The sequence below is a fragment of the Nerophis ophidion genome, linkage group LG17 (assembly GCF_033978795.1).
Source record: "Nerophis ophidion isolate RoL-2023_Sa linkage group LG17, RoL_Noph_v1.0, whole genome shotgun sequence".
Taxonomy (NCBI): domain Eukaryota; kingdom Metazoa; phylum Chordata; class Actinopteri; order Syngnathiformes; family Syngnathidae; genus Nerophis; species Nerophis ophidion.
In genome coordinates this window covers 46,746,838-46,769,911 of record NC_084627.1, presented here as the reverse complement: position 1 = coordinate 46,769,911, position 23,074 = coordinate 46,746,838, and the positions used below count along the sequence as shown (strand labels likewise).

General features: G+C 40.9%; 1 protein-coding gene across 1 annotated transcript in view; it reads left to right on the top strand.

Annotated features, from left to right (window-relative positions):
• vav2 (vav 2 guanine nucleotide exchange factor) overlaps positions 1-22,828 on the top strand; it is a 519,520-nt gene extending 496,692 nt beyond the window's left edge. The window contains exons 27-31 of the mRNA XM_061877071.1: positions 281-368; positions 456-579; positions 3,688-3,777; positions 6,627-6,781; positions 13,429-22,828. Of these exons, the coding sequence (XP_061733055.1) occupies positions 281-368; positions 456-579; positions 3,688-3,777; positions 6,627-6,781; positions 13,429-13,476 (505 nt within the window). The 3' untranslated portion in view covers positions 13,477-22,828. The remainder of the gene's footprint in view (positions 1-280; positions 369-455; positions 580-3,687; positions 3,778-6,626; positions 6,782-13,428) is intronic.
• Positions 22,829-23,074: the final 246 nt, after the last annotated feature.

Below are 23,074 nucleotides of genomic sequence, written 5' to 3'. Positions count from 1 at the left end.
CTGTGCTCCGATTACATATCTTCGCACACTCTTGGCATTCTCTCCATGAGCTTCAAGAATTATTCACCAGAAATGGTTTTCACTTCACAGGTGTCAAAATGTTGATGCCTTCTGTGACAATCTGCAATGTAAATAGTCATGAAAATAAAGAAAACATATTGAAATAAGAAGGTGTGTCCAATATATATATACTTACAGTATACTGTATATTTACATATGGAGATGTATACAGTAAATACACATAAAAGTATATGAATGACATAAGTGTTTTGCCTGACAGATTCAATGAGGAAGTAAAACACATCAAAGTGGTGGAGAAAGACAGCTGGATCCACATCACCGAGGCCAAGAAGTTTGAGAGCCTTCTGGTAAAACGGCGTTCTTCAAAAGACACCAAGAAGCTCACGTCAAAAATCCAATTGTCACCGACTTGTGCTTTGTTTTCTCTCCAACAGGAGCTGGTGGAATATTATCAGTCCCATTCGCTGAAAGAAAGCTTCAAGCTGCTCGATACCACATTGCGATATCCCTACAAATCAAGGGAACGCTCGCTAACGAGGGCCAGCCCACGCTCGCCAGGTAAGTGGGCACTTGTTATTTTTGTCATTAATCCTTTCAACACTTTCTCTGCATGTATGCGCTCAGTGTGTACGTTTTGACACCCGTGTACCTCGGCTCAGCAGCATGAAAGATAAAACTACCGTATTTCCTTGCATTGCCGCCGGGTATATAGTATGCGCCTGACTAGAATTACTGGCGGGTCAAACTCGTTTCGCAAAATATACTTTTTTTTAGCGCATGTCTAGAATTTCCACCGGGTCAAACTCGTCACGTCACGAGTGACACTTCACCTGTCATCATTTTCAAAATGGAGGAGGCTGATTTTAATAATTTGAAATAGCATAAAGGGAAGAAGATTAAGAGCTATTCAGTAGGATGTAAGGTCCAATATGCTAAAAAGAACAGTAAGCAGCTATGTTTTATTAATATACCGTAGCTGCGTGTGTCAAATATGAGTCATTAAAAGACTCCCGCCTCCTGGTGGTAGAGGGCGCTAGTGATCCTTCTTGCGACTACTCGGCTGCAGAAGAAGTGACAACAAGCAGCAAGAGTTTATTTTTTCCTCTCGCTTGCACTTTTAACATGGAGGATTACATATCTAAAATAAAACAGTTTTCTAAACTGGACTTTCAATCGAAGCGGGAGGTAATAAAAGAAGATCTCCATCGAGACAGAGAGACTTTTAAAACTGAAGAAAGATAAGGAAGACTTCTATAAACAAGTTATCGATGCTTTTGATCAGGAGGAGCTGCGCATGGACTTCATTTATAAGTAAAGGTAAGACCATAATAACGTTTTTTTTTTATTAAATGTGCTTTTCATGATGGTATCCTTACACCACACTCAAATTTATAAGCGCAGGCCTAAATTTACCGCATGCCTTTGGTAAACGTGAGAAGAGGTTTTAAATTAATTAGCGCCCTGGCGGAAATTCAAGGAAATATGGTATTCGTATTATTATATTACCTTTTTAAATTAATTAGTACCGTGGTACTTTATTAGTAACGTTGTAACATACAACCCTAATCCCGCAATTATACAACAAGCCCAGCAGCAAGGGGGTAATTGGAAATCTTTCTTATTTTCATTTTTATTACCATTCATCATGATGAATAAAAGAAAGAACTACACGGAGAAGATAACGAATGTTGTCTCTTGTCAATTTTTTTTGAAGGAATGCAACGGTATTGTTTACACATTAGCTAACTATTTTAGCTTAACGTTAGCATTATATCAGTAAAAAATTTTTTTTAAATAAAACACACACGTACACGTTCAAGTTTATTGACATTAACAAAAACAAAACATGACACTGAAGATTCAGGATAAGCCCCACTTTTGGTGGAAAATAACTAAATTTAGCGCCATCTAGAAAATAATATCACGCATTTAAAATATATGTAAAAATAAAAGTAATACATTAATGAATGTATGGACAGAAAATAGCAAGAATAAAACTAGGAATTATAGCAAAAAAAGCTTTTTTTGGAATATCAATGGTCTCCTGAGACGTAAATATCTTACATATTTCTTTCTCTCATGAGTCTTTTTGCTCCCGGAAATGCCTTTTTTTGGTCATTTGTTTCATTGAAAGTGACAAGATTCTAAATCACGTTCTTTTCTGTCAAAATTGGATGGAAGAGAAGAGACAGCAGTACATGCATAGCTCCGGACGTCCTGAAGGGGGCGCCAAAGATCTCAGGTTGAATTTGAAAGCTTCACTGACACTGTTTTATTTAAATGGATTAAATGCTTTTAAAAACATATAGTGGCCGCAATTATCTCCCCAAAAATAAAAAATAAAGTGTTGTGAACATGAATGTGTTGTTGAGACACAAAGAAACAATAACAAATCACGCAATAGTGGAGCAGTGCAAAGTTTCCATAGCTTCGATTTTATCCTCAAATTAAATATTCCAAATGATTTGACTGTAAAGAGCATCTCTGCCATTGCCATGGCAACCCTACTTGGTAGTCTGCAATGCTAAGACACAAACAAAAATGGCCATTTATCTCCAGAAAATACATTGCAACACAGACAATAACTGCATTTGTGTTCATTGGATTTTTGTCTCTTGGGTTTCTTTTTCGAAGTAATTACACCTGACACATGTTTTGTTTTCTTTTTCAAATTATTGCAGTAATGCTTAAAGGGTTCCAGCTCTAATGTACTCAATATGAAAAAAAAAATCCTTCTTGTCTTTGTTCAAAGTATAGTAAAGTTTTTTGCAATCAATTCTTGTTTTAGTCACTCTATAAAAATTATAATAAAAATTAAATAAATGAAAAAAAAATGTATTTATATATATATATATATATATATGTTTATCCGTTATACAGTGCTCAATACCGGGGTAGAGCGGAATACACAGGCTTGTGGGATGATAAAGCATATATATATATATATATATATATATATATATATATATATATATATATATATATATGTATATATATATATATGTATGTATATATATTTACAAATACATTTGTGTGTGTATATATATATATATATATATATATATATATATATATATATATTTATATATGTAGGTGTGGGAAAAATCACAAGACTACTTCATCTCTACAGAACTGTTTCATGAGGGGTTCCCTCAATCATCAGGAGATTTTAATGGAAGCATTCACATACAATGGTTTATATAGGGCACAGAGTGGGTGGGTACAGGCAGGCGTAGGGTGTGGTGATTGGCTCATGTGTTACCTAGGAGGTGTTTCCGTCTGTGGCGGCATGTTGAAATGATTTCACTGCGCTTGTTGAGAGATGACACAAGATGGAAAAGTCACAACGCCTCCTTTAGAAACCAGACTTTGCGGAATTCTACAGAACTCAGCAAGCACATTTGGAACCTCAAAGACAATAATGTTGAATATTCAATAACATGGCAAATTCTTGCATCCAGCACACCTTACAACAGTGGTAATAAAAGATGCAACCTATGCTTAAAAGAGAAACTGTTTATTATATATCATCCAGACCTGTCATCCCTCAACAGGAAGCACTGTTAATTTTTTTAATGTCTTTTTTTCTGGAGCTTTGCATGGGCTACAAAACTTTTCCACTTTTACATCATGTCCTTGTTTCTCTCCTTTCTTTCCTCCTCTCAGCAGCCACCTGCGCCTCCTACAACTTCTCCTTCCTCAGTCCACAGGGCCTCAACTTCTCCTCTTCGCCGAGCTCGGCTCCCTTTTGGTCAGGTACTCGCTTCCGTACGTTTATCTTGCTGTTTGTCTCGCTTCTCGTCATCAAAGCCCACGTTGATCCCCAAGCACACTACGTCTGCTCTGCTTTGTTCGGCTTTTCTCAGTCTTCCCATGGTCATGTTCTTTTATAAATCAAGGGAAGAAAGTTTTTCTCTCTGTTAATGAAATCATAGATTATTTGAGCCACCATCACTCATAAACACATTGCAGTCGTCCCTAGTTTATTGTGGTTCAATACCAGACATAATCGTGTCATAACCAGTCTTCCTCTCGGGGAATAAAACACACTGGTCACTCCCAAGTTCTTTTGGATGACTTATATGTTGAGAAAAAAGGACTTTAGGAGACCAGCTCTTACAATGCAACCATAGCATCAGAGAGGGATGCACCTGCTGATAAGAAGAGGGACCGTGTCCTTTACATAACAGAAATGGCTCAAACTTCCCTTTTGAGGAGATATTCATCATGTTTGTGTAAGACACTGGACGCTTGAGGACCAAATATGGACATCAACAACAGATAATAAGGCAACGGACGTATAACGGCCGCACAAACATCTCCAGAGTGGAAAAGTACCAATAGCATGATCACACGATACAATGTTATATATTAAAGTATCAAAGTATGTCAAAAATATATGCATTCTCCACAAAATCCACCTGCAAAGTTGGATGATAATAGATATAATAGATAATAATAAATAATAAATAAAATAAAATAATAAATAAAATAATTATAATAAATAATACATAATAATAACAGAAAATAATAATACATAATAAAGTATATCCAAAATATATGCATTCTCCACAAAATCCACCTGCAAAGTTTGATAATAATAGATATAATAGATAATAGTAAATAATAAACAAAATGAAATAATAAATAAAATAATGATGATAAATAATACTAAATAACAATACATGAAAATAATACATAATAAATAAAATAAAATAATAAATAATAAAGTATATAAAAATATATATGCATTCTCCACAAAATCCACCTGCAAAGTTGGATAATGATATACATAATAGATACAAATAAAATATAAACAAAATAAAATAATAAATACAATAATAATAATAAACAAAACATAATAATAATAGATTATAATAATAAATAATAAATACAATAAAATAATAAAGTATGTCAAATATATATGCATTCTCCACAAAATCCACCTGCAAAGTTGGATAATAATAGATGTAATAGATAATAATAAATAATAAACAAAATAAAATAATAAATAAAATAATAATAAAAAATAATTCCTAATAATAATACATGAAAATAATACATAATAAATAAAATATAATAAGACGTAATAAAGTATATCAAAAGTATATGCATTCTCCTCAAAATCCACCTGCAAAGTTGGATAATAATAGATATAATCGATAATAATAAATAATAAAACAATTAAATAATGCACACACTAATAATAATAAATAATACATAATAGTGATGGATAGTAATAATAAATAATACATAAAATAATAAAAAATAAAATATATAAAAAAATATTTGCATCCTCCACAAAATCCATCTGCAAAATTGGATAATAATAGATACAATAGGTAATAATACAATAATAGATTAAAAAAAAGATAATAATTCGACAAATTGTCATTCTTAGGGATAAACTGTTTGCGACCCTATAAAACATTTTTAATAATTACATTACTCTAAACATGAAATAACACCCACAATCATCATAAAAGACTATATTTTAGGGAAACATTTTTAAAAACGAGTGAAATTAACCAGCTGCTTGGACAGATGATTTTATTTAATAAGACATCCTAAATTAAGATTTGTATATGTAAAAATTATCAGGACTTTTAACCCAGAAATAAGTATTTTATTCTTACAACAAGCATTATTCAACATGCAGTTTTTATATTACACATCCTCAGGATAAAATTTATTATTTGAATAGTTACTTTCTCAATTGTAACATTTATAAACTAGAAGGAACTAAATATAATTACAATAAAAGCACACTACATCTGCTCTGCGTTGTTCGGCTTTTTAATAGGACTCGTTTACAGTCTCCAAGGTCATATCCATTTATAAATGAAAAGAAGAAAAATATTTTCCACTTTTGTTAATTAGATCATAGATTGTTAGTCTTCTCCATGTATTTAATTATTTGAGCCACCATCACTCATAAACACATTACATTGGGGCGGTTTAGCTCGGTTGGTAGAGTGGCTGTGCCAGCAACTTGAGGGTTGCAGGTTCAATTCCCGCTTCTGCCAACCTAGTCACTGCCGTTGTGTCCTTGGGCAAGACACTTGACCCACCTGCTCCCAGTGCCACCCACACTGGTTTGAATGTAACTTAGATATTGGGTTTCACTCTGTAAAGCGCTTTGAGTCACTAGAGAAAAAGCGCTATATAAATATAATTCACTTCACTTCACATTACAGTCGTCCCTCGTTTATTTTGGTTAAATGGTACCAGACATAACTGTGATAAACATTGTTGTGCACGACCGGTCTTCCTCTCAGGGAATAAAACACACTGGTCACTCCCGAGTTCTTTTGGATAACATATATGTTGAGTAAAAAAGACCACCCAGACAGAATAGCGCTTGGCCAAATTTTACTAAAGCTTTAGGAGACCAGCCCTTACAACACAACCATAGCATCGGCAAGAGAGAGGTTTAAAGGTAAATCAAAGGGAGTTAACTCTTATAGTGAGAAGGCTGAGTCCCCCCCTGCCCCAAAAATTTTACCAAAAAGCACACCAATTATCATATTTAGTAGTCATGAATTCATAATGTGGGCCTTTAGAAATGGACTGAGCTTGTTTTCTTTTCTTCCTGACAATTTCAGTGTTTACTCCTCGCGTGGTCAGCACAGCAGTGGCCAGGTACAACTTTGCAGCCCGGGACATGAGAGAACTGTCCCTACGGGAAGGAGACGTCGTCAAGATTTACAGCAAGATCGGCGGGGACCAGGGCTGGTGGAAGGGCGAGGCTAACGGACGAGTGAGTAAACGTTCAAAGAGTTATTCTTGTTATTGTTATCTGTCAATAAAAAAAATGTAGATGTCAGTGCCAGCCATTAGGATGTTTAAAGTAGGGGCAGTAGGTAGTGTGTGTACATTATCACAAAACATCATTATGAGATATTGTCCGCACATGCCCCAGGACAGGACTCTTTTCAGTCTTTCGGCTGCTCTCCCTCTGGCGGCGTGGTCTCGGGAACATGTGGGGGTTGTCTGGCTCAAACTCCAACTCCATTCCGGGTGTCTCGCTCCGGCCGCTGCTAATAAGCATGGCAGGTGATTGGACGATCAGTCCCAGCTGGGTAATCCAATCACCTGCCAGCTGCTCATAGAGGCCGGTCCTTACACACCCCGCTCCACGGCAGGCCCGTAGACCATGCCCCCCCTCCAAAAATATATACTGGTAAAGTCACACGGCAGTAAAATGGCCGATCCAACAAAACAGAGGTCATCGTTGTGGACCCACTAGCTGCAGAAGCTAGCTCTCTGTGACAAATGGTAAATGTTTGTACTTGTAGAGCGATTTTGTACCCCTTTTTAAGGAGCCCAAAGCGCTTTGACAGTATTTCCACATTCGCACATTCACACCCTGACGGCGGTAGCTGCCATGCAAGGCGCTCACCAGGACCCATCAGGAGCAAGGGTGAAGTGTCTTGCCCAAGGACACAACGGACGTGACTAGGATGGTAGAATGTGGGGATTGAACCAGTAACTCTTATGTTACTGGCACAGCCACTCTACCGCGTGCTGTCGTGCGGGTTCCAGGGACCACCAGGGAAGGAGTCGGCTCTATTGGTTGTTTTGTTGGGTCTCCTCTTGTCTATGGCTGTTGGAATAATCATGTATATATATTATCACACAACTTTAGTATGCTTAAAGTTTGTTGCTATAGTCATTTGCTATTGTGGTCAAGTTAGACTTTTGTATCCGTGCAAGGACGAAACTTCTTGTCTGAGGGGTGGCCTCAGCCGCGGACGTTATCTCCGTTTTAGCCCACTAACAGCCAAGGACTTCAAAGACCTAAACGACGATAAGACGACAGCACGGAGACGAAGCAGAGACAAGGCGAAATCACACGGCCGCTAACAGCCAAGGACTTCAACGCAGATACAACGACAGCACGCAGATGAAGCGGAGACAAGGCGAAATTACAAGGCCCCAGCTTATTCCGTCACGTATAGTGCGTCCTGGACCTGCTTTGCATAATATATGGGACGACTTCTTTTAGAGGCGGCCTCAATGATGTTGACTGTGGAACTCCAGAATACATAGAGGGACGCAGGAGCTGAACCTTAGAGCGTAGGGGCGAGACTGCGACTAAGTGTGCAGCTCCATGCGTTCTCCTCATGAGCTAAATCGAACATCTGTCTCTGCATGATTCCTTGCTTCTTGTCTGATTAATAGATGTCATGAGTGTTTGAACCTGCAGAAGGTGGCATGGAACACCGCAGAGTTGTTGTTTTTACTTTTGCAGCTGTATGTAGAAACATCTGGTTGCATCAGCTCTGCTCTTTTAATGTCTTCAATTTCCTTTGTGTTCTTTGATGTTAATGGTTCCCTCTTACAGACATGCTTATGTGTGCTATGGCTATGAATTTTTCCCCCCCATTTGCCTCAGTCTGGACCCCTCATCCACCAGCGATCCTGTTCTGTCTCCCTGTAGTATTTGTATGCCCTTGAATGGGATTGTGACGACATTGAACTCCACATTGGGGCCGAAGTTTATCGAGCAATGGGGCTTGGGGACATAATAAACAGTCTTAAAAACGGACCATATGCAGTCCAGACCTTACTGGGATGGGTAGTAACTAGACCACTTAGTGTTGATAGTGCTACAGAATATGCTGTGTCAAGAAACCACATCTCTGTTGCTGAGTTGAATGGTCTACTTATCCGACAATATAAACAAGATTTCTCTGAGAACATGAGAAAAATGAGATCTAAGTTGAGGATAAACATTTTATGGAGATTGCTTCCAGCTCAGCATTTCTTAAAGATGGCCATCATCGGCTAAAACTGCCGCACCGGGTTTAGAAGCCAAGGTCATGATCAATAATATATGATATGGTAAAGGAAATCACACTGCACCTTATGAAAAACTTTAGGGAAGAATAAGGCGTATGCTGAGAAATACACTTCCTGTATGGCGGACCTTCTCAAAAGGGGTTTTGCAGAAAAGGTTCCACCTCAGCAGATTCACAGAGAGAATGGACGGGTGTGGTACATCCCGCTTCTACACTGTAAAAAAAAAATTCTATAAAAAAACAGTCATCTACTGGCAGCTACGGCTGCCAAACGAGAACCTTAAAATTAAAGTAAAACATCGTAAACCAAATAACGATAAAAAAAATTTTCATGAAACGTTTTGCGGAAAAATATCGTAATTTTACTTTCTAGTCGCGTCCGTTGTGTCCTGAGCAAGAACCTTCACCCTTGCTCCTGATGGGTCCTGGTGAGCGCCTTGCATGGCAGCTCCCGCCATCAGTGTGTGAATGTGTGTGTGAATGGGCGAATGTGGAAATACCGTCAAAGCGCTTTGGGCTCCTTAAAAAGGGGTAGAAAAGTGCTTTACCAGTAAAACCTGTTTACCTTTAACCATTTACCAAAACAGGCTTGAATAAAAGTCTCTTATTGTGAATGTGTGTGTGAATGGGTAAATGTGGAAGTAATGTCAAAGCGCTTTGAGTACCTTGAAGGTAGAAAAGCGCTATACAAGTACAACCCATTTATTTATTTATTTAACTAATGAAGTCTAAAACTAGCAGAACATAGCAAAAACATGATCCGGACCACGGGTCATGACAGTGTGCAGCTCCATGCGTTCTCCTCATGGGCTAAATTGAACTCTGTCTCTGCATGATTCTTTGCTTCTTGTCCGATTAATAGATGTCATCAGTGTTTGAATCTGACAATAAGGCTCACTGTTGAGTTTTGAGAAAATTAAAGAAAATTTAATGCGCCTTATTATCTGGTGCGCCTTGAATATGAAAAGAGACCTGACCTGACCCGCTCATCGGCAGTGGGCCTTATAATCTGGTGCGCCCTAAGGTCTGGAAAATACAATCTATGTTTTAACATCAGCATTTTTGTTCCTATCTTCATGCCTGGTCCAGAGTAGTCCGTTTGCATCCCGGGAGAACAAACCCCACAGCAAGGTGCGAAAACCCCCACGTCTTGACAAAACTATGGACAAGAAACACAATTCACTAAACTATGGGATAAACAAAACTTACTTGGCATGAAAAACGAGCAGCACGAACTATGGCATGAAAACCAGCAGCATGAACTATCGTGAAAAGAGCGATGTCGCCAGACCGACTGAGCAATGGCGTGGCGACATTGGTAGAGTGGCTGTGCCAGCAATCTGAGGGTTACTGGTTCAATCCCCGCTTTCTACCATCCTAGTCGTGTCATTTGTGTCCTTGTGCAAGACACTTTACCCTTGCTCCTGATGGGTTCTGGTGAGCGCCTTGCATGGCAGCTCCCTCCATCAGTGTGTGAATGTGTGTGTGAATGGGCGAATGTGGAAATACCGCCAAAGCGCTTTGGGCTCCTTGAAAAGGGGTAGAAAAGCGCTTTACCATTACAACCCGTTTACCTTTAACCATTTACCAAAACAGGCTTGAATAAAAGTCTCGTAATTGGAAACAGGTGTGCGTCCCAAACACCAGAGGCAGGTGAAAATCATAAGTCGGCGTGGTAACTAAAACAAACAAGGGTGCACAAAAAACAGGAACTAATGAAGTCTAAAACTAGCAGAACATAGCAAAAACATGATCCGGACCACGGGTCATGACAGTGTGCAGCTCCATGCGTTCTCCTCATGGGCTAAATTGAACTCTGTCTCTGCATGATTCTTTGCTTCTTGTCCGATTAATAGATGTCATCAGTGTTCGAATCTGACAATAGGCTCACTGTTGAGTTTTGAGAAAATTAAAGGATTTTACTGCGCCTTATTATCTGGTGCGCCTTACTGTATAAATGAAAAAAGACCTGACTCGACCCGCTTATCGGCAGTGCGCCTTATAATCCGGTGCGCCCTAAGGTCCGGAAAATACGTTCTGTGCTTTAACATCGACATTTTTGTTCTTACCTTCATGCCTGGTCCAGACTAGTCCGTTTGCATACCAGGAGAACAAACCCCGCAGCAAGGTGAGAAAACCCCGACGTCTTGACAGAACTATGGACAAGAAACAAAACTCACTATACTGTGGGATAAACAAAACTTACTTGGCATGAAAAACGAGCAGCATGAACTATCGTGAAAGGAGCAATGTCGCCAGACCAATTGACTAGCAAAACAGGCTTGAATAAAAGTCTCTTGATTGGAAACAGGTGTGCGTCCCAAACACCAGAGGCAGGTGAAAATCATAAGTCGCCGTGGTAACTAAAACAAACAGGTGTGCACAAAAAACAGGAACTAATGAAGTCTAAAACTAGCAGAACATAGCAAAAACATGATCCGGACCACGGGTCATGACAGTGTGCAGCTCCATGCGTTCTCCTCATGGGCTAAATTGAACTCTGTCTCTGCATGATTCTTTGCTTCTTGTCCGATTAATAGATGTCATCAGTGTTCGAATCTGACAATAGGCTCACTGTTGAGTTTTGAGAAAATTAAAGGATTTTACTGCGCCTTATTATCTGGTGCGCCTTACTGTATAAATGAAAAAAGACCTGACTCGACCCGCTTATCGGCAGTGCGCCTTATAATCCGGTGCGCCCTAAGGTCCGGAAAATACGTTCTGTGCTTTAACATCGACATTTTTGTTCTTACCTTCATGCCTGGTCCAGACTAGTCCGTTTGCATACCAGGAGAACAAACCCCGCAGCAAGGTGAGAAAACCCCGACGTCTTGACAGAACTATGGACAAGAAACAAAACTCACTATACTGTGGGATAAACAAAACTTACTTGGCATGAAAAACGAGCAGCATGAACTATCGTAAAAGGAGCAATGTCGCCAGGCCGACTGACTGGCAAAACAGGCTTGAATAAAAGTCTCTTGATTGGAAACAGGTGCGCGTCCCAAACACCAGAGGCAGGTTAAAATCATAAGTCGGCGTGGTAACTAAAACAAACAAGGGTGCACAAAAAACAGGAACTAATGAAGTCTAAAACTAGCAGAACATAGCAAAAACATGATCCGGACCACGGGTCATGAGAGTGTGCAGCTCCATGCGTTCTCCTCATGGGCTAAATTGAACTCTGTCTCTGCATGATTCTTTGCTTCTTGTCCGATTAATAGATGTCATCAGTGTTTGAATCTGACAATAGGGCTCACTGTTGAGTTTTGAGAAAATTAAATGATTTTACTCCGCCTTATTATCTGGTGCGCCTTATATATCAAAAGAGACCTGACCTGACCCGCTCATCGGCAGTGGGCCTTATAATCTGGTGCGCCCTAAGGTCTGGAAAATACATTCTTTGTTTTAACATCAGCATTTTTGTTCCTATCTTCATGCCTGGTCCAGAGTAGTCGGTTTGCATCCCGGGAGAACAAACCCCGCAGCAAGGTGCAAAAATCCCCACGTCTTGATAGAACTATGGACAAGAAACACAATTCATTAAACTATGGGATAAACAAAACTTACTTGGCATGAAAAACGAGCAGCATGAACTATCGTGAAAGGAGCAATGTCGCCAGACCGATTGTCTGGGACGGCGTGGCGCAGTGGGAGAGTGGCCGTGCGCAACCCGAGGGGCCCTGGTTCAAATTCCACCTAGTACCAACCTTGTCACGTCCGTTGTGTCCTGAGCAAGACACTTCACCCTTGCTCCTGATGGGTGCTGGTTGGCGCCTTGCATGGCAGCTCCCTCCATCAGTGTGTGAATGTGTGTGTGAATGGGTAAATGTGGAAGTAGTGTCAAAGCGCTTTGAGTACCTTGAAGGTAGAAAAGCGCTATACAATTACAACCCATTTAAAACAGGCTTGAATAAAAGTCTCGTAATTGGAAACAGGTGTGCGTCCCAAACACCAGAGTCAGGTGAAAATCATAAGTCGCCGTGGTAACCAAAACAAACAAGGTTGCACAAAAAACAGGAACTAATGATGTCTAAAACTAACAGAACATAACAAAGTGTGCAGCGCCATGCGTTCTCCTCATGAGCTAAATTGAACTCTGTCTCTGCATTATTCTATGCTTCTTGTCTCTTAAAATAAGAAGGTTTTTATGCACCTTATAAATGAAAATAGACCTGCCTCGACCCGTTCATCGGCAGCGCGCCTTATAATCCGGTGCATTCTAAGGTCCGGAAAAAAAATACGGTCCATGTTTTAACGTCAACATTTTTGCTGTTTTTTTTTTTTTTTTGCCAAACTCGGGAAATAAGTCACAGAGGAACTTAAATCAGAGCCATTTTGCTCACGCAACATGTAGGAAAAAGCTGTTGCCTGGCAACAGCCGAAGCAGGGGTGAAGCGTCGAAGGAAGACGTACGAGGCTGCTCCGTGCCAGCGTGCAGCGATGTGAAAATAATGCAAATTTCCTTCTCATATTTATGCCAGCCCATCAAAGGAGTGCACCGTCCGCTTATTTTGTGCGTGAACCTCTCTGCAAACAAACGTCTGTCATCAGCAGTGTGATGTCGTCAATAAAAAACATTTTTTTTTCCGGTCTTTTTCAGATTGGATGGTTTCCCTCGACCTACGTGGACGAAGAAGGAGTCCAGTAAGATGTCCAAACACAACAAAAAGTCAGGAACCGTCAGTCCGCCGATCTCAGAGATAACTAGGCACTCTGCAGGAAACATTTTTTTTTGTTGTTGATGCCGGATCTCGAGCGCCTTTCCCATTCCTTTTGCTGGTGTTCGACTTTTTTTTTTCCAAGCACTCCCCCGTTTCGTTGGTGTACAGCCGTGAGGGGAAAACGTGGCTCGCTGTGTGATCTGCAAAGGCTTAGACGAAAAAAAAAAACAGACTGCGGATAGCTTTACGTGGAGGAAAAGGAAAGGAAAAAAAAATGTTTGAAATAAATGTACAGTATAGATAATTTATTGAATAGATATTATTACCATGACTGTTGTTATTGTGCGGATTTTAGCAACGAAAAAAAAAAGAATCTGCGGCGGAGAAAACGAAAATACGGAAAAAAGAAATAAAGACGGCTGCTCTTTTTTTTTTTTTTTGCCTTAGTTGTCATGGCGATGCCTTGTGGGCCAACTCCAGTGGAGGGAATAGACTTTTGTGGCCTGGCTGGGCCCCTTGCTGTATGCATGTGTCCAGGTGCGGCCCCACACAAACACACACACTTTGTACAGTTCCGTGCCTTCTGAGAGAACGCCAAGCGGAACCTCCGCAGCCGCCGGTTTGGAGAACGTCGACGGACGCTCCCGAAAAGGGAGCATTCGTGCACATGCAGCAAGGGTCGGCGTCCTTGAACGCAACACGGTGAAGCGCGGACGTCCGGGGTGTTGACGACGAGCAGCCGTGTCGTGCCAAAGGAAACAAAACTTCACACTTTTTGGCCTGCATGGACTTTCATTTTCTTCATACTTTGCCTTATTTGATTAGGTTCTTTTTTTCTCCAAGTGCGGATTCCTCTTTGGTGCTGTGACCACTTCACTGCCATTAGGAGAAGTGTGTGTGCAGACACACACAAGGGGGGGTGAGTCAGTGCCAATTTACCTCCAGTGACTACTGAGAATAGTTCAGAGGTGTCCAAAGGGCGGCCTGGGGAACCATCGTAGCCCAACATAGGCCCTTATCAACCCTGTGATGCATGAAATATGACAACCTACAAACCCCGTTTCCATATGAGTTGGGAAATTGTGTTAGATGTAAATATAAACGGAATACAATGATTTGCAAATTATTTTCAACCCAAATTCAATTGAATGCACCACAAAGACAACATATTTGATGTCAAACTCATGAACTTTATTTATTTTTTGCAAATAATAATTAACTTTGAATTTCATGGCTGCCACACATGCGCAAGTAGTTGGGAAAGGGCATGTTCACCACTGTGTTACATCACCTTTTCTTTTAACAACACTCAATAAACATTTGGGAACTGAGGAAACTAATTGTTGAAGCTTTGAAAGTGGAATTCTTTGCCATTCTTGTTTTATGTAGAGCAGGGGTGTCAAACTCAAATACAGAGTGGGCCAAAATGTAAAACTGAACAAAGCCGCGGGCCAAAGTTGAACAAATTAATCTTTTAATAGGGACCCTAACAAGTTTTGCATTGAATATTGAACATCTATCCATCCAGTTTCTACCGCTTATTCCCTTTTGGGGTCGCGGGGGGCGTTGGCGCCTATCTCAGCTACAATCGGGTGGAAGGCAGGGTACACCCTGGACAAGTCGCCACCTCATCGCAGGGCCAACACAGATAGACAGACAACATTCACACTCACATTCACACACTAGGGCCAATTTAGTGTTGCCAATCAACCTATCCCCAGGTGCATGTCTTTGGAAGTGGGAGGAAGCCGGAGTACCCGGAGGGAACCCACGCATTCACGGGGAGAACATGCAAACTCCACACAGAAAGATCCCGAGCCTGGATTTGAGCAAGACTTATATGTCTTTATAGTGACAAGCAAAATCAAGTTTCAAATTCTAATAATAATAATTGAAAAATATCAATGCTATATCAAATAAAATTTAAATAAAAATTGGGCGTGGTCGGGGTTTGGTGATAGCGGGGGTGTATATTGTAGCGTCCCGGAAGATTTAGTACTGCAAGGGGTTCTGGGTATTTCTTCTGTTGTGTTTATGTTCTGTCACGGTGCGGATGTTCTCCCGAAAGGTGTTTGTCATTCTTGTTCGGTGAGGGTTCACAGTGTGGCCCATATTTGTAACAGTGTTAAAGTTGTGTATACGGCCACCCTCAGTGTGACCTGTATGGCTGTTGAGCAAGTATGCCTTGCATTCACTTGTGTGTGTTAAAGCCGCATGTATTATGTCACTGTGCTGACACGTTTTTTGTATGGCAGAAAAGCGGACGTGACGGCAGGCTGTGGAGGACTAAAAGGCACGTCTCCCAATAATGTTGTCCGGGTGAACTTTAACTCCTCCCACTGGATCTTTCCTAGTTACCGATCAACCTGATTAGGATTTAAACCCAGTCCTCTTTGATTGGGAGATAGCTGTTTTGACCACTCAGCCATCTTTGGTCTTCTTAAAGGGAGATTTCGGGCCCTAATGACATATTTAATTGTAGAACCTGTCTCAGTAAACTATGATATAAAAGCTTAACTCCACCAGCTGAAGCTTTCCTAGTTACCTGATTGATCTGACTGGGATTTGAACCCAGTCCTTTTTGATTGGGAGCGAGCTCTTTAACCATTTTCGGGAGCGGCACTGAACTTCGGGAGTCTCCCGGGAAAATTGTGAGGGTTGACAAGTATGAGTATCAGCGGTGAATGCGGTGTTACAGGGGCCCCGTCGCTGTATAATACCGGCGGGCCAGCTCAAATCTTAATTTGATACTACCTCAAGGGCCAAATGAAATTACACAGAGGGCCAAATTTGGCCCGCGGGCCAGAGTTTGACACCCCTGATGGAGAGCTCGCACTCTTCTTTTACGAAGCCACGCTGTTGTAACACATGCTGAATGTGGCTTGGCATTGCTGGAATAAGCAGGGGCGTCCATGAAAAAGATGGTGCTTAGATGGCAGCATATGTTGTTACAAAACCTGTATGTACCTTTCAGCATTAATGGTGCCTTCACAGATGTGTAAGTTACCCATGCCTTGGGCACTAATGCACCCCCGTGCCGTCACAGATGCTGGCTTTTGAACTTTGCGTCGATAACAGTCTGGATGGTTCGCTTCCCCTTTGGTCCAGATGACACGATGTCGAGTATTTCCAAAAACAATTTGAAATGTGGTCTCGTCAGACGAGAGAATACTTTTCCACTTGGCATCAGTCCATCGTAGATGATCTCAGGCGCAGAGAAGCCGGCGGCGTTTCTGGGTGTTGTTGATAAATGGCTTTCGCTTTGCATAGTAGAGCTTTAACTTGCACTTACAGATGGAGCGACCAACTGTTTTTAGTGACAGTGGTTTTCTGAAGTGTTCTTGAGCCCATGTGGTGATATCCTTTGGAGATTTATGTCGATTTTTGATATAGTGCTGTCTGAGGGATCGAAGGTCACGGTCATACGGTAACACAATTTCCCAACTCACACACACACACAAACACACACACACACACACACACACACACACAAATAAATAAAAACAATCTAAAAAAGTGTTTATTTTTTTCAATTAATTGATAAAAATGTGGACAAAATGCCTTAGAACCCATCCATCCATCCATTTTCTACCGTTCATCCCCTCTTTGTCGCGAGGGGAGCTGGAGCCTATCACACCTACAAACTTATATTTATTGAGGGCCACATTGTAGTTCGAGCTGCCCTGAAAGGGCTGCTTGTAACAACAAATGATATACGAATTTGCATATTCATTTGATTATTAAGCCCTGTGATGAGGTGGCGACTTGTCCAGGGTGTACGCCGCCTTCCGCGACCAAAAAAAGGACAAGCGGTTGAAAATGGACGGATGGCATTCGATTATTATATACAGTACAGGACAAAAGTTTGGACGCACCTTCTCATTTGATGCGTTTTCTTTCTTTTCAAGACTATTTACATTCTAGATTGTCACTGAAGGTAACAAAACTATCACCTGGGAAGTGAAAACCATTTCATGTTACCACCTCTTGAAGCTCATGGAGAGAATGCCAAAGCAAAGGGTGGCTATTTTGAATAAACAAGAATATAAATTAGGCTTTCAGTTATTTTACTTTTTTTTTTAGCTTAGTACATGTCAGAGTTAGTTTTGTGACGAACCCCAAGATGCAGAGAAGGAGGCAGGCTTTGAGTAAGAAAACATGGTTTTAATATAAACATTAAAACAAAACCAAACAAAGGGTACAAACAAAAGGTGCGCACAAGGCGGATAAACTAAGAGAGCTAGCATGGGAGCTAGAAAACAAAAAGGAACTTAGCATGGAAAAAAACAAAAGGGAGCCTAGTGTGTAAGCTACCAGGTAGCAAACAGGAAAACAGAAGTCGTTACTTGTAGAATTAAAAAAAACCGGAAGCTACAAACAAATAAATATAGCTTACCGCTACGCTGCAATAAAACAACACGACAGGATAGCAACGACAAGAGCGACATGTGGCAACGGCAACAATCCAGCACTGACTGGATGGGAAGACAGGTCTAAATAGGAATGGGCTGATTGACACCAGGTGTGGCCAGGTGCCAATCAAGGACAACAATCCAGCACTGACTGGATGGAAAGACAGGTTTAAATAGGAATGGGCTGATTGACACCAGGTGTGGCCAGATGCCAATCAGCCCCAGCTGAGGGAACACAGCACTCAGGGAGAAAGACAAGAAACAGACAAAATATGAGCGCTGACAGGAACTAAAGACAGGAAATACTACACACATACAGGAAAAACTAAAACACATATAGTACATAACTCCACAGTTTTACATACGTCCATAGTTTTGATGCCTTCAGGGACAATCTGCAATGTAAATAGTTGTGCAAATAAAGCATTGAACGAGAAGGTGTGTCCAAAGTTTTGGGAAAAAAGAAAATTGACACCTGTGTTCTAAGTCATGACTGATGTTTTGGAGGAATCCTTTTTTGGAAAGCTGTCCACTGTAGTGACCACGCCTGAATGCATCACAGGGTTGGTGACGTACTTTGTTAGATATGACACTCATTTGCTTTGTCATCCATAACTCAAAGCTAAGATGTAGACCTCAGTTGTCCCTACATATCTACATAAATCTACATCCAGTCGAGGTTACCGTGGTTCGTCCGTTATACGGCGCTCAATACCTGGGGTAGAGCGGAATATATGTTAGGTCGGGAAAAAAAAACAGAGGCTATTTCATCCCGACAAGTCTGTTTTTGCAGGTTTCCCTGTGTGGAGAGGCGGGGCAGGGCACGCTGTGGCCCTGCCCAAGATGGCGTCAGGAGAAATGTTAATAATTTCCTGGTGTGTGAGCCACGCACCTGAATTCGATAGCCCCGCCTCCTTGCCGCCATCTTGGGCAGGGCCACAGCGTGCCCTCCCCCGCCGTCGGCCCGTTGGCTCCGCCTCTCCTCACCCTGCTCTTCAGGGGATTCCTGTAGGGATGAAATAGCCTCTGTGTTTTTCTCCTGACCCAACGTAAAGATCTACAGTCGTGGTCAAAAGTTTACATACACTTGAGTCTTGTCTTGAGTTTCCAATACTTTCTACAAGTCTTATTTTTTGTGATGTAGTGAATGGAGCACATACTTGGTCAAAAAAACATTCTTTTTTTTTAATGAGTTTATTATGGGTCTACTGAAAATGTCAAAAGTATACATATAGCAATGTTAATATAAGGCGCTTTTGGTAGCCATCCACAGGCTTCTGCTTGAATTTTTGACCACTCCTCTTGACAAAATTGGTGCAGTTCAGCTAAATCTGTTGGTTTTCTGACATGGACTTGTTTCTTCAGCATTGTCCACATGTTTAAGTCAGTACCTTTGGGAAGGCCATTCTAATACCTTCATTTTAGCCTGATTTAGCCATTCTTTTGACCTGTGTTTGGGGTCATTGTCGAATATTTCCAAAAAGTATTTGAAATGTGGACTTGTCAGACCACAGAACACTTTTCCACTTCGCATCAGTCCATCTTAGATGATCTCGGGCGCAGAGAAGCCGGCGGCGTTTCTGGATGTTGTTGATAAATGGCTTTCGCTTTGCATAGTGGAGCTTTAACTTGCACTTACAGATGTAGCAACAAACTGTTTTTAGTGACAGTGGTTTTCTGAAGTGTTCTTGAGCCCATGTGGTGATATCCTTTAGAGATTGATGTTGGTTTTTGATACAGTGCTGTCTGAGGGATCGAAGGTCACGGTCATACGGTAACAGAATTTCCAAACTCATTTGGAAACATAGGCACCGATCTGCCGATCAATCAATCTTTAAAAATATTTTTGAATAACCAATTTTGTTGTTGTTAATTTAGTGGTGAGTTTGGTCCATTTTGGTGCAAAATTAGTGCAGTTCAGCTAAATCATTTGGTTTTCTGACATGGACTTGTTTCTTCAGCATTGTCCACACGTTTAAGTCAGTACCTTTGGGATGGCCATTCTAAAACCTTAATTCTAGCCTGATTTAGCCATTCTTTTGACCTGTGTCTAGGGTCCCATCCATCCATCCATTTTCTACCGCTTATTCCCTTTCGGGGTCACGGGGGGTGCTGGCGCCTATCTCAGCTACAATCGGGCGGAAGGCGGGGTACACCCTGGACAAGTCGCCACCTCATCGCAGGGCCAACACAGATAGACAGACAACATTCACACTCACATTCACACACTAGGGCCAATTTAGTGTTGCCAATCAACCTATCCCCAGGTGCATGTCTAGGGTCATTGTTGAATATTTCCAACAACTATTTGAAATCTGGACTTGTCGGACCACAGAACACTTTTCCACTTCGCATCAGTCCATCTTAGATGATCTCGGGCGCAGAGAAGCCGGCGGCGTTTCTGGATGTAGTTGATAAATGGCTTTCGCTTTGCATAGTGGAGCTTTAACTTGCACTTACAGATGTAGCAACAAACTGTTTTTAGTGACAGTGGTTTTCTGAAGTGTTCTTGAGCCCATGTGGTGATATCCTTTAGAGATTGATGTTGGTTTTTGATACAGTGCTGTCTGAGGGATCGAAGGTCACGGTCATACGGTAACAGAATTTCCAAACTCATTTGGAAACATAGGCACCGATTTGCCGATCAATCAATCTTTAAAAATATTTTTGAATAATCAATTTTGTTGTTGTTAATTTAGTGGTGAGTTTGGTCCATTTTGGTGCAAAATTGGTGCAGTTCAGCTAAATCTGTTGGTTTTCTGACATGGACTTGTTTCTTCAGCATTGTCCACACGTTTGAGTCAGTACCTTTGGGATGGCCATTCTAAAACCTTAATTCTAGCCGGATTTAGCCATTCCTCTACCACTTTTGACCTGTGTTTGGGGTCATTGTCGAATATTTCCAAAAACTATTTGAAATGTGGACTTGTCAGACCTCAGAACATTTTTCCATTTCGCATCAGTCCATCCTAGATGATCTTCGGGCGCAGAGAAGCCGGCGGCGTTTCTGGGTGTTGTTGATAAATGGCTTTTGCTTTGCATGGTGGAGCTTTAACTTGCACTTACAGATGTAGCGACCAAATGTATTTAGTTACAGTTGTTTTTTAAGTGTTCCTGAGCCCATGTGGTGATATCCTTTAGAGATTGATGTCGGTTTTTGATACAGTGCTGTCTGAGGGATCGAAGGTCACGGTCATACGGTAACACAATTTCCCAACTGATTTGGAAACATAGGCGCCGATCTGCCGATCAATCAATCTTTAAAAATATTTTCGAATAATCAATTTTGTTGTTGTTAATTTAGTGGTGAGTTTGGTCCATTTTGGTGCAAAATTGGTGCAGTTCAGCTAAATCTGTTGGTTTTCTGACATGGACTTGTTTCTTCAGCATTGTCCACACGTTTGAGTCAGTACCTTTGGGATGGCTATTCTAAAACCTTAATTCTAGCCTGATTTAGCCATTCTTTTGACCTGTGTTTGGGGTCATTGTCAAATATTTCCAAAAACTATTTGAAATGTGGACTTGTCAGACCACAGAACACTTTTCCACTTCGCATCAGTCAATGTTAGATGATCTCGGGCGCAGAGAAGCCGGCGGCGTTTCTGGATGTTGTTGATAAATGGCTTTCGCTTTACATAGTGGAGCTTTAACTTGCACTTACAGATGTAGTGACCAGCTGTTTTTACTGACAGTGGTTTTCTGAAGTGTTCTTGAGCCCATGTGGTGATATCCTTTAGAGATTGATGTTGGTTTTTGATACAGTGCTGTCTGAGGGATCGAAGGTCACGGTCATACGGTAACAGAATTTCCAAACTCATTTGGAAACATAGGCACCGATCTGCCGATCAATCAATCTTTAAAAATATTTTCGAATAACCAATTTTGTTGTTGTTAATTTAGTGGTGAGTTTGGTCCATTTTGGTGCAAAATTGGTGCAGTTCAGCTAAATCTGTTGGTTTTCTGACATGGACTTGTTTCTTCAGCATTGTCCACACGTTTGAGTCAGTACCTTTGGGATGGCCATTCTAAAAACTGAATTCTAACCTAATTAAGCCATTCCTCTACCACTTTTGACGTGTGTTTGGGGTCATTGTCCTGGTAGAACACCCAACTGCGCCCAAGACCCAAACTACGGGCTGATAATTTTAGCTTGTCCCGGAGGTAATCCTTCTTTTTCATTGTCCCATTTACTCTCTGTAAAGCACCAGTTCCATTGGCAGCATAATACTACCACCACCATGCTTGACTGGAGGTATGGTGTTCCTGTGATCCAAGGCCTCACCTTTTCTCCTTCACATTGTTAGGTTTTGTGGCTCAATTTTTTGTTTCATCTGACCACAAACTTTCCTCCAAAAGGTCTTATCTTTGTCCATGTGATGTCAATTTTTTGACCACGACTATGTATCCGTGTAGATATGTCACTGGCATTCATATTTCTTCACTGCTGTCTTCATTACCAACGTGGATGCACCACATGGTTTTATACTCCCACCTGGTGGCACTTTCTGGTATTTCTCGATGGTTTCACTCGGCCACCTGCCGCCGGGGTCTTCAGAACGACCTCATTAGAAGCCGCCTACACAAGTGTCTGTTTTCCAACCGTATTGGAAAGGAAAAGGAAAAACTAAAGTTTTTGACACGAAGTGTGAGGATGCATCAATCATGAAGGTGTTGATTTCCATATGGAAGTGTGCTCAACTTTGACTGTTTTGTCGCAAAAGACCCAGTCGGACGATACCAAGTTGGGGCTGTTGAAGTAGTGGACGACAACGACAACCCAATGCATGTCGCTATTTATATTTCGACTCCTGTCTGTACGTCCTGGAAGAAAAACACGTACTTCATCATGTACATTTTTTTTTTTTCGAATGGTCGAATATTTCCAAATGAGGTCTATCATGAAATAAATATTTCTCTTTTTCTTTAATTTCGGCATTTTTTTGTTGTTTTATATGATGTGTTCCTGTGACTATCACTTTCTTTAAAGGGGAACATTATCAGCAGACCTATGTAAGCGTCAATATATACCTTGATGGTGCAGAAAAAAGACTGTTTATTTTTTTAACCGATTTCCGAACTCTAAATGGGTGAATTTTGGCGAATTAAACGCCTCTCAGCTCTGTTATTTTCCGTTTTTTTGACTATTTTTTGGAACCTTAGAGACATCATGCCT